Raw genomic sequence first — 12398 nt, 5'->3', positions numbered from 1 at the left:
AAATTTCATTTTGCAATTAAAAGAGTATTATTTTGCAATTAAAAGAATGAAGTACTAATACATCCTATAACATGAACCTTCTAATGCGGAGAGAAAGAAACCAGTCACAAAAAACAAATAATATGTAATTCCATTTACATGAAATGTCCACAATAGCCAAATCTATAGACACAGAACGATCGATGGTTGCTAGGGCTGGAGGGGACAGGACATAGGGAGGTGACAGCTAACGGTGAAGAAAACTGATTGTAGTGATGTTTACATATATCTATCAATATATTAAAAGCCAGTGAACTGTATACCTTAAATGGGTGAATTGTGTGATATGTGAATTATATCTCAATAAACCTGTTTAAAAAGAAAAACAACTATCAGAAGTGTTTCTCTCTAAGGTCTGACTACACCTGGAGTAGCCTTCAGTCCGTGCTTACTCACCTGGGTACCTCTGGTTGAGGAATTCTTCCTCTAAGGACCAGGGTTCTTCCCCTTGCTCCAACTTGAAGATCACCTGGGGTTTGGTAATGCAATACCCTGTGAACGCAACAATTGAGGGGATATGTAGACCCAATTCATAGACTTTGTAGTTTCTGACTGTGGAGAAATATGCAGCAGCAACAGCAAAATGAAAGCACCATTTGCTGCTTTCAATGGGAAAGTAATGACAGAAACGTTGCTTGTTTCTCTAAAGGTTTCAGTTACCTCGGCCATGTAATCAAAAGCCTGAATAACATTAATCTCTATAGATGGTGCATGTAATTTGATAATTTAAAAAAAGGAATTGTATTCCACAGGGAGTCAGATGGTAAGGTCTGCTCACCCATGGAGACCAGGTGGCTGTAGTTCTCCAGCATCACATCTCTGTAGACGGCCCTCTGAGCGGGGCCCAGATACGGCCACTCCTCCTGGGTGAACTCCACAGTCACGTCTTCAAATGACAGGGATCCCTGTGACAACACATATTGTTCAAAAGTTCAGAATTAATTAACTGACACAGCACATACCTTTGAAAACTAGTATTCTGCTGTTTACACTAAAGGCTCTAAAACAAATACACATAATGTTGATGTTTGACCTAATTTGTTTTGAACTTTTGAGTTACTCAATCAGTTAAAAAGCCTTTTAATGTAACATACTTAATTTATATATATTTATGAATTGTAGTTCTTTAAGACAAAAAACTTTCATTATGCAGACTTCCTACACCTCTTCTTCTACATCCCAAGGACTGTCCTAGAGAATTCCAGCACTTTCAATCCCTCCATGGAAACCACTACCAACAATGATGGGAGCCAAGGAAGGGGTACATGGAAGCTCAGGAGATAACACACACAACTGAACTTCTGTCTAAATGAACATACAATATATAAATCTAGAGCTTATGAAGAGCAAAGCACAACTTACCAAGGCCTTGGAATCACAGAACCTGTATAAGACAACTGTGTACAGTGAAGTAACAGCAGTGGATATAAGGTAGGGATGGAACCACAGAGCAGAGGCAGCACCCAATGTGGTAACTACTTTCTTATACAGCTACCCAGTCAAGCAACACGAGCAGCTTCTTCAATGCTGGGGGCAAATACTGATATGCGGACATAAAATGAAAAAACAGTGGTAGATTTTCAGTGAGACAGATCTGGTCTTGTTGCTCCCGAACGTCTGTGGAACATGAAGCTGGAACTGTCCCTTAAACTAGCACACACATGGGTGTAGAACACAGAGGGGGGTCCAGGATGAAGACAAGCATTAAGGAGTTAGGAGCGCTTTGGGTGGTAACTGAAGGTATCAGAGGCCATCAGACAGCACCTTGAGCACACTGGGATGGCGGAAAGCAAAGTACCAAAACCAGCGTTGGAGGGACTGTGGATATTAAAGAGGCGGGCAGAAAACGTATAGGTCAGAAATACAGAGATGAAGTTTTCTAAAAGGTCATAACAGAACTGTGAGAGGGCAGAGTCTTGGAAACTGAGAAAAGGAGAGTTTCCACAATAACACACTTCAAAGCAGCTGGGAGAAGAGAAAAGTGGGGAGCTGCCAATAAAAGTGTATAAAGTTTCACTTGAGAAAAGTATTAATTTCTAGAGATCTGTTGTACAACCTTTTGCCACTAGTTAACGATACTGAATTGGACACGTAAAAATTTGTAAGAGAACAGATCTCATGTCAAGTGTTCTTATCACAATGAAATAAAATAAAATAAAGCTAGATTAAGAGATAAGAGGAGAGAAACAAGTGTTTTTTTAGTGTTATGTATCCAATTACATGTTCATTCACGTCTCCAGTGACACTGAATGACTACCTTCTATCTGTGCAGCTCAGTGCTAGTAGTGGGGAACTAAACTAAATGAATAATAAAACAGGAACACATCTCATTCAAATTATGTTGATGTAAAAAAATAAGAACATTTAACTATATTTTCCAAAAGTTACAATTAGTGAGAAAAGGAACACTAGTCTTCTTTTATTTTTGCCAATCTCTTTCCTAAATGGCTGAATAAAAATCAGCTGCATTAAAAGAAGTTAATAAGTTATGGAGGTGAAAATGTTGAAATAGGGATACTGGAAAATTCTCTCCTTTTCAAAAACAATGAAAAAAATTATAGAAGTTAACAATGGCGATCTGTGAAAATATGTATGGCAAACGGCTGAATCACAGTAAAAACAGTGATACTGTGTCCTCTTAAGTTACACTGTTCCATCACTCTCCCTCTTCAATTTTGTGGTAGTTTGAGAACCAACGGTCTGCAGCCAGCAGCCTGGCAACTACAGGTGGGGCAGAGCTGGGTTCAGGTTCCATCACAGCCTCGTTCTCAGAAAACTGACATCATTTTGCCTGTTGGTGGTTCTCTGAAGGATCCTACTTACAAGGATATCTCTATCTGAGCTAACATGGAGTTTGTAACTTGAGTGTCACATAGTAGCATGCATGAAAAGCCTTCTCCTGAGAAGCATTTGTCGAAACATTTAAAGGCATTTGTTTATCTTAGTGGCTAGCTGAGGTGCTGGATAATACCAGCGGTAAACAATGGTGTGATCAAGAAGCTTAAAAAGAAATGCTGGGGAATGATGTTAATAAAGATCTGATCTATTTGTGAGAATCTAGAAGGCTACATAGAAGAATAGAGCTGTGCATGTACCCAGGGCTCAGACCACGCTCAGGAAACACGTGAGATGGCCCTAAGCTGTCACCTCTAGGTGACCATGAGCTTTGGCATAAGAAGTGAAGGTTACTGCAGACTTGTGAACTGCCTCACTGACAGCTGAAGGAATGCGCTGACAGGCACAGAGCAAAGACTGGGACACGTACTGATTCCAGGCATTGAAGGAAATTTCTGAAGAGACTTCAACTGCTACAGAGCAAAACAAATACAGACAGAAAGTAGAATCGTTGTTGCTTGGGGCTTGGAGGGGAAATGGGATGATGGGATAGTACAATTGAGTTTAGAGTTGCTTTTTAAGGTGATGAAAATGCTCTACATTGACTGTGGTGACGTTTGCACATATCTGTGAGTACACTTTAAAAAATCATTGAATTTTACACTTTAAGTGGGTGACTGGCAAGGTACGTGGATTGAATCTCAATAAAACTATTTTTTAAAAAAATGAGAGGGGGTGGCCCAGTGGCTCAGGTGGTTGGAGCGCCATACTCCTAATGCTGAGGTTGCGGGTTCGATTCCCACATGGGCCAGTGAGCTGCGCCCTCTGCAGCTAAGATTGTGAACAATAGCTCTCCCTACAGCTGGGTTGCTATGAGCAGCTGGAGGTTGGCGTGAGCTGTGGCGGTCTGCTGTGTGCTGGCGTGATCTACTGTGTGCAGCCCTGAGTGGCCGGCAGCCATGGTCAGCTGCTGTGTGCTGCTGTGGGCTACCGTGAGCTGCCATGAGCTGCTGTGAGCGGCTGACCGACGTTGACCTCCGCCTGGTGACGGATGACTGTAGACCGACTGCCTCAGCCGGAGGGGAGCGCAAGGCTCATAATACCAGCATGGGCTAAGGAGTTCTGTCCTACACAACTACACTGAGAGACAGTGGCTTGAACCGGAGTGGGTGGGGGGAGGCAGAAGAAAGGAGAAAAAAAAATGAGAGGATGAAATCCTTACAGGACAATAGAGCAGACTGAAGGGCCAAGGATGGAACTGGGAGTGAGCCGTGTGAAAGGATAAAGGAGAGAAGATGACTCCATGAAGACGGCAACAGGGCGAGGGCAGTGCCAGTGGAGGATGCCACAGACACTAACAGAGAAACTTTCCAGAAGGAAAAGAGAAGTAGAAGCAAGAGATATAGAAAAGTCAGGTAAGGAAAGGATTAGATAAGGTCCAAAGGATTTGATGATAATCAAGTCTCTGATCACAAGATCACAGGCAAATGGGGAGAGAAACAAGGCTTCATGCAGAGGTTTGAAGTATGAATGGAAAGTACTGAAATATTTGAAAGGGAACAGAATTTTAAACTGTCTGCTGAGCAACTTGAATATCATAGGTACTTGAAATATTTACAAAGGGTAATTTCAAAGATATCCAGTTGATTCATCAAAAAAATGTCTTAACAGTTTAGTGGTTGCCAGAGGGTAAGGGGGGCGGGGGGTGGGGGGTGGGAGATGAGGGTAAGGGGGATCGAATATATGGTGATGGAAGGAGAACTGACTCTGGGTGATGAACACACAATGGGATTTATAGATGATGTAATACAGAATTGTACACCTGAAATCTATGTAATTTTACTAACAATTGTCACCCCAATAAATTTAATAAAATAAAAATTTAAAAAAAAATGTCTTAATTCAACCCATGTTTCAGTTTCTGAAAAATAGTATTTACTGAGAATGTATTTAGCATTAAGTCTTCTACCTTTATTGCAGAATAAGTAGAAGTAAATTCCGATATTATCTTAGGGTTATTACTGGGAAATTGTTAACTAAATCACCTACTTGAAATCAACAAAGATATTTGTTATCTTCCATTGTCTTTACATTCTACAAGGAGAGAGTTTACTTTTATCTTCTCAGAAATGTCAGCTTTTAAAGAAGTATTTTCTGACACTGGCACGGTCATCAAATATCTCAGAAATGAATTTGAAGCTCCAATTTGGTAAATTTGTAGGATCACAGCATCTGCATGTATCCACATGCCCCCTATGCTCTGCAGTTCATCTCTATTTCTACAAATTCTCTCAATGCATCTGATCCATCTCTATTTCTACTTTTCCATGTTAACACAGAGAAAGTTTAGCCTTTATAGTTTCCACAGTAAAATAAACAGGGTATTAAGAACTGAACTCACCTGAGCCATGTTCATTTTCTGCTGCTTCTGGAAGATGAAAAACTGAAGGTTCCAATGGGGAGGAAGAAAGAGAAATGAACTCATGAGAAACCTGGTCTTCCTTAGAACTCCTATATTCACCCGCCTACAAATCTCCTAACACCACCTGGAGGAAAAACATCCCCATGGGAGCACGTCCCTCTGACATTCTGGAGAAGGAACAGGAAGAAGCAGCACCACCTGCTCACATGCGTCTCTGATATGAGCACGTGGGTTTCACTTGCATTTTCACTGAGGGAGGTCAACTGCCTTTTGTCAAGGAATTCACAATTGATGCCCCCTCTAACTAATCAGTACCAAAAAAAGGAAAAAAATTAAATATGCAAGTAAAACAGAGGATTGGTTAAACAAATTCAGGTCCGTGACAGGTCTCCCCACCTTTTACAGCTAGCGTCAAAACACGACTCTAGCGGATTGTTCATTAAGTTCTCATTGCCTTTACAACCTTGAGTTAAGAGTTTCCCTAGAAAAGCGAAATAAAGATGGGATACTTTATGCAAGATCTATATTGTTTAACTTTTTGCTCTAAATTGGTTGCAGTTTCTAAAATACATCTGTTGATAACATGTTTATAAAACTTACCTGTGAGAGTAAACACCTGTGCTGCATGCTTGCTTCTGCCCGAGGTGACACAACCTAAATCATTCATTTCGGGCCCAATATTTTGGGGCTTCCCTAAGTGTCCAAAACAGAAAACCTTTGTTCTACTCTCATTGTGTTAAGTCCATGTTCAGGAGAGAGGGAGCATGAGCTTAACTCTAGATACCACATGAGGTGATGGACATGGTGTGAGAGTGGCTCAGAATCTGGAGTGAGAGCAGAACAAAGGAAACAAGGTGCTGTTTAGGATTTCGTCAGCTCTGTCTGCTTACACCTTCCTGGGACATCAGTCCTCACCAGCCATCCAATCAGGTGCCTTTTCCTGTGCAGCCTGACAGGTACCCATCCCTCTCAACCCCACATACCACCTTCTGCAAATTGGTCCACAGTATCGACCGTCACAGTCTGTGATGGCTTCTGGGTGTGGTGACACCCCGAGTCTGACTCAGGCTTCCCCCGGGGATCAAGCACTGCTTCTGGTGGAGCAAATCAGGACCTACTCCTTCTAGACACTTCTGCCTCTACTCTACAGCTCTGGTGAGGAGTCTGTCAGCACAGCTGTTCCCCCAAGGGGCAGTTATTCCTGGGGCACCTCCCTCTTCCTGACTTAAAAGAGTTACTTTGCTCCCAGGGGCTGGGACCTGAGCCTGAGAAACAAACTCACTTCATTTGAAACCTTCATCTAACACCTAAACCTGACCCTTTTGGAATTCATGAAAACTGGACTGTGCAGCACTGTACCCATTCCCTGCACGCAGCTGCTCCACCAGAAGTGTGGCTAGTGCCACGAGTCAAAATAGTACTTTGAATGCACTGCATTAAGTGAATCAGTAAAATGAACTTCACCTCCTGTTCTTTTTACTGCTGCTACTGAACACTTTTCAATTACATTTTTATATTACATTTGCATTACCTTGCTACCGGCCAGCACTGCATTGGTTTGTCAGACTGGGCCTCTGAGGATGGAGGCAGCCTGGACAGTGCAGGAAGGCACGAGAGCCTCACAGTCCCACTCAGGGGCTCTGGAGAAAACCCACACATCCCAGGATATGTTTACCACGTGGCAAGATTCTATCCGCATTTACTTCACAATGATGTCTCTGGGAATTTCAGGACAGGCTACTGTGCTAAGTGCTCCAAAGGTTGGAGCTCTGGGCTTGGTGCAGGGAGGATATTAGGAAGAGCAAGACACCAGGAGGAAAATCTATTATTTGCGTCCTACCTCTCTCACCTACCAGCTTGTGCACTTGAGGTATTTCATTCCCTCACATGAAATGGCATGTTTATACTGTGGACAGAAAAGAGCCCACATACTAAACCTGAGAAGCTCAGGGAAGGTCCACCTGGCAGGCCCTACAAACTCAGAGACTGAAATTAACCACACAGGACAGTCTGAACATAAAAATTCCTAACTGAAAGCGGTCCTGGTCCATAGTCCTGTCCTTGGCCTGTAGATTCCTCGACAAAGGTCAATCTTTTACCTTAAACAATCCTACCTACTGTCTTTTCTGCTTCTAAGATAACATGCCCTTGGGATGTCACCATAATCCCTTTTACTGGACCCCCAACAGGGCACAACCTGCCTCACCAGAGCAGGAAACTGCAGAACCCCTTGTTCAGCTGGTCCCTTGATTACCATCTCTATGTGCTGTAAAGTGCTATTAACTATCCAGTCCCCACCAATGTAAAAGAAGTATCTGTCTCTCCAATTGATTTTTTATCCAATCCCAGAGATATCCCTGCTTTGCCCTCTCCCACCCCCGTAATACAGGACCAATCCATTTCAGGTAACCCTCCTCCTTAGATTCTACTGTGTAAAATAAATTGCAAAAGCACTGTGGGGACAGAGCCCCAGAAAGCAGTTTCCAGGCTCCCGGCCTCACATAGAAAGCTGCTGGCTCAGATAGTAAATGGCCATCAACTGTGATTGCATGACCATCAGCTGTGGCTACTTGGCCGTCAGCTGTAAGCAGTGAGCCATTGGCCACTAATATAACTGCTGTGGTTACGCTAGTAGAAAAATGGGGGCTAGCAAGAACATGGTGGCTGAGCCTGCAAGCAGCGCAGTAAGGGTTGCGAACAGTGTGGCTCCTGCTTCCTGTTTCTCCAACCCAGCCGCCAGCGAGAGTATAGTGGTATGACTCCCCTACCTATGGTTCCGTGGGTGTTCCTCTTTGGCCTCACCATATCCTGCGTTCTTGTGTGGGGAGCGGGAGCAGAGACCCCGCCTGGCACCCTGCACAACAAATGGCGCAGCGAGCAGGGTACGGTGCCGGCCAAAGCTCCCCGAAGGATGGTGGAGCAGTTTGTGCGTATGAACACCCAGTCTCTGGAAGACCAGGAGGAGCAGCTGCCAGAGAGCTGGACCCCCGTGGAGGGGTGGGAAGATGTGGACGGTTCCCCAACCATCATAGGCCGGAGAAAGCAAAGGTCTTTGCGGCCCTGTGGGCTGGGAAGTGCTTGCTGAGGCAGCCCGGATGCAGGACTTGTAGTCCCAGGAGGAAACACTTGCTGAGTCCTCCGTGGGAAATGAGGGTGAGGTCCAGGTCGTCCCTCACCCCCAGGACAGCCCTGGCGAATGACTATGGACTATGGGGAATTGCCTTCCATCCCTAATTTAATGGACAGCTTGACTGTTTGCTTGGGAACACACCACCATGTAGTGGAACTGGGGGATATTAGCTTTTTTGTGTCTTGACTGGCCGCCATTGAGAATATGTAAGCACCTTGATTGTGAGTCGCTGTTGTTCCAGCAGGGTACCCCGAGAGGCCCAGAGAGAGTGGCAGTGCCCTGAGAGCCCTGGCTGAGTCCAGGATATTGCATTCACCTCCAGGCTCCTCGCACAGGGCCCCTCGCGGAAGACAGTTGTCCCGTAGATTGTGAGGCGAGAGCCTGTAGGGGTGGAGTGTGGGGACAGAGCCCCAAAAAGCAGTTTCCAGGCTCTCGGCCTCACATAGAAAGGTGCTGGCTCAGGTAGTAAACGGCCGTCAACTGTGATTGCACGGCCATCAGCTGTGGCTAGTTGGCCGTCAGTTGTAACCAGTGAGCCATTGGGCACTAATATAACTGCTGTGGCTACGCTAGCAGCAAATGGGGGCTAGCAGGAAGATGGTGGCTGAGCTAGCAAGCGCGGATTGCAGAGAGGCGGATGCCACCAGAGAGAATATAGTGGTATGACTCCCCCATCTATGCCTCCATGGGTGTTCCTTTTTGGCCTCACCATGTCCTACGTTGTTATGTGGGGAGCGGGACCACAGACCCCGCAGGCCTCCCTGCATGACAAGCACCATTTTCCGGAGTATTTACTCAATCTGTTGAAATTTTGTTTCCGTTCAATTGTCATCAGTTTAGCTCAAGTAAACTCTTATGAGTTTTCTCCTAGGCTAGATGTCTTTTCACAGACAATACCGACAAGTAGACATTGTGAGGGTCAAATGAAATAAATGAAGGGAACAGTGTCTTTTGATAGCAGCTTACACAGCGATTATAAGCATTTGGCAAAATGTTTTGCAGATCACACCTTATCTAATTCTCAGAGTAGAGTAACTACGCAAACCACTATTACTAGCCTCAAATTTACCGTGAACGTCATAAAGGTGCACTCCGCTCTGGCCGTCTGCAGCAACCCCCCACACCAGCTCCCACCCCCTCTACACCCCCACACGACCGCATCCAGCACCTTCTCCTGACCAGGACTGGGCCCCACCTGCACCGCCGGGTCCGCCAAGTCCCCGGGCAGACCCCGTATGCACATGGGGCTGGGGGAGAGGAGCGCCTGCCAGGAGGTCCCCGAACTGGACCTCCCGTGGCCCCGCACAGGCCTACCTGAACGCAAAGGACCAGTGCAGCCTCTGCTCCCGCAAAACACAGAGCGACCAGGAGATGCCGTGCTTCTTAGCCTGGGGAGGGCCGACGGGAGGAGGCGGGACTAGCGCGCTCATGCGCAGAGTGAGACCCGTTCCCAGAGGGCTCCGCGGTAAGCCCACACTTTGAAGACTACGTTTCCCATGGAACCTTGAGGCCGCAGGAATCATTACTTGAAGCATGTCGGTTTCATTAGTCAGTTGGCAGGCGTGACAATTGGACCTGATACCAGGGGACTTTAACTGGGTCCCCAGAGGTTTGGGTTTCGACTTTAACTCGAGGATCTAACAACATGTTGCAAAGCGTGGTTCTAATTTGGATCCTGGTTGGAAAAACAACACCTGCAAGAGACAATAATTGGGGAATCAGGAATATGAACTAGGTATTAGAAATATTAAGGGAAATTAACCATTCCCTTGGAAAGTGCGATAATGTTTGGAAGATGTAGGAAATTGTTACTGTTTAACGATATATACTGATATGTTTACAATTATGAAATCATGCTTTTTAAGAATTAAGCAAACCAATTAGGGAAAGCAAATATGGCAACAGGTTAAGAATCATGAATCTATGTCATATGTGTATATGATGCTTATTTTACTATTTCTGCTATTCGGAGTGTTCGAATTTCTTTTTAACACACAGGGAAAGACTTGGGATACGGCGGGATGGAGGGAGGTTAGGGAGTGCAATGCCCCTTCAGACGTGTCCCTTTAAAATCAAGCTGCCAAGAGAAGTAAAGGTTCACACACACAACTGTGGCTTTCACAGCTGTGTAATACAACAGATACTACAAAATGGAGCCAGCATCAACATAAAAGAGTAACTAACATCTGTGACCAGCAGGGTGGTGGTGGGGAGGCAATAAATTAGCTGTTCAAATGACACAAGTAATACATGAAAACATGTACAACCCTAAATAAGAAAATTAATATTGTATCAGTTTGGCATGTCTATACTAAACCTTCCTTGAAACTTACTGTGTACACACATCAAATCAGAGATATATGGAAACAATAACATAATTTTGCTTTCTAGTAGACTTTTTTAGAGTAATTTCAAGTTTACAGAATAACTGACCAGAAAGAACAGAGTTCAAAGAGTTCCCATATAACCCCTCTCATCACACCACACACAGCTTCTACTATTATTATCTTGCTTTAGTGTGATATATTTTGTACAATTAAGGAATGACACATTATTACTAGCTAAAGTCCAAACTAGTTTATGTTAGCAGTCCCTCTTTGTGTTATACAGTTGTATGGGTTTTACCAAATGCATAATGTCATCTAGCGTAATGTTTCAGCATTCCATTATACAGAGTAGTTGCATGCCCTAACAATCTCCTATACTCGGTCTTTTCCACCACTGCCTACTTGCTTTCCTATGTTGAATTCCTGGTAGCCATTCGTCTTTTTACTGTCTCAATAATTTTACCATTTCCAGAATGACATATAGTTAGAATGATATAGTAAGTACCCTTTTCAGACTGGCTTCTTTCACTTAAAATATGCATTTAAGATATATCTTCATGTCTTTCAGTGGCTTGACAACTCTATTTTTTTTTTGATCGATGGATAATACTCCATTGTATGGATGCATATGGTTTGTTTATTCATTCATCTATTGAAGGACACTTGGTTGCTTCCAAGTGTTGTAACTGTGAATAAAACTGTAAACGTTTTGTGCAGGCTTTTGTGTGAACATAAGTTTTCAAATCAATTGAGAAAATACCAAGGAGTGCAATCGCTAGATTGCATAGTAGAGACTAGTTTTAACTTCATCAGAAACTGCCACACTCTGTTCCAAAAGTGAATGTATCATTTTGCATTCTCACCAGCAATGAAAGAGGGTTCTTCTGTGCCACATCCTCTCCAGTATTAAGTGCTGTCAATGTTTTGGGTTTCAGCCATTCTAATAGGTGTGTACTGGTATCTCATAATTTACAACTTTGTAATGACATTGATGCTGGGCTTCTTTTCATATGCCTATTTGCTATAAGTATACCTTCTTTTGTGAGGTGTCTGTTCAACTCTTTCACCCATTGTTTATTGGGTTGTTCATTTTCTTATTTTTGAGTTTTTGAGCCATTTGTATATTTTAGATAAAATTCCTTTATCAAATATGTCTGGGACCAATATTTTCTCTCAGTCTGTGACTTCTCTTTTCATTCTCCTTATATTCATCCACAGAGCAGTAGTTTTTAATTTTAGTGAAGTCAAACTGATCAGTTTGTTCATTCATAGATTATACTTTTAATGTTATCTAAAAACTCATTGCCAAACTCAAGATCATCTAGGTTTCTTCTAAGTTATCTTCTAGAAGTTTTAAACTTTCATATTTCATTTCTAAGATGATTATGATCTATTTTGTGTTAATAATTGTGAAAATGTGAGGTATCTGTCTCTGTTTTTGTTTTCCTATTGATATTTTTAACTCAAGAGAATGCCTTAAACTACCTCAAATATTCCCATTTCTCAGCAACGTATAAATGCTATGTCAATTCTGCAATTATTTCAAGACTATTTCATGATTTTTCCTTCCCATATATTGCCATTCCTATTGGGATCGTAAAAAAAAAAAAAAAAAAAAAAAAAAAAAAAAAAAAAAAAACAGCTG

The 12398-nt window shown here is 43.2% G+C and overlaps 1 protein-coding gene across 3 annotated transcripts in view; it reads right to left on the bottom strand.

Annotated features, from left to right (window-relative positions):
* The window catches only part of LOC109438111 (uncharacterized), a 30711-nt gene extending 20641 nt beyond the window's left edge, over positions 1 to 10070 (bottom strand). Inside the window, exons 1-4 of one of the 3 annotated variants that reach the window (XM_074334867.1) lie at positions 9741 to 10068; positions 5276 to 5317; positions 818 to 944; positions 436 to 531 (exon numbers count right to left, since the gene is read on the bottom strand). Coding sequence is in view for 2 of the 3 variants with exons in the window: in XM_074334859.1 (XP_074190960.1) it covers positions 436 to 531; positions 818 to 944; positions 5276 to 5290 (238 nt within the window). In the remaining variant the exon portion in view is untranslated. Of the gene's footprint in view, positions 1 to 435; positions 532 to 817; positions 945 to 5275; positions 5318 to 9740 lie in introns of all 3 variants that reach the window. The other 2 variants (XM_074334859.1, XM_074334862.1) reach the window with 2 other exon arrangements.
* Between the last annotated feature and the right edge of the window lie 2328 nt (positions 10071 to 12398).

This window comes from Rhinolophus sinicus, linkage group LG01, assembly GCF_036562045.2.
Source record: "Rhinolophus sinicus isolate RSC01 linkage group LG01, ASM3656204v1, whole genome shotgun sequence".
Classification (NCBI taxonomy): Eukaryota; Metazoa; Chordata; class Mammalia; order Chiroptera; family Rhinolophidae; genus Rhinolophus; species Rhinolophus sinicus.
The sequence above is the reverse complement of the archived record's forward strand: the minus strand, read 5'-3'. Positions and strand labels throughout refer to the sequence as shown.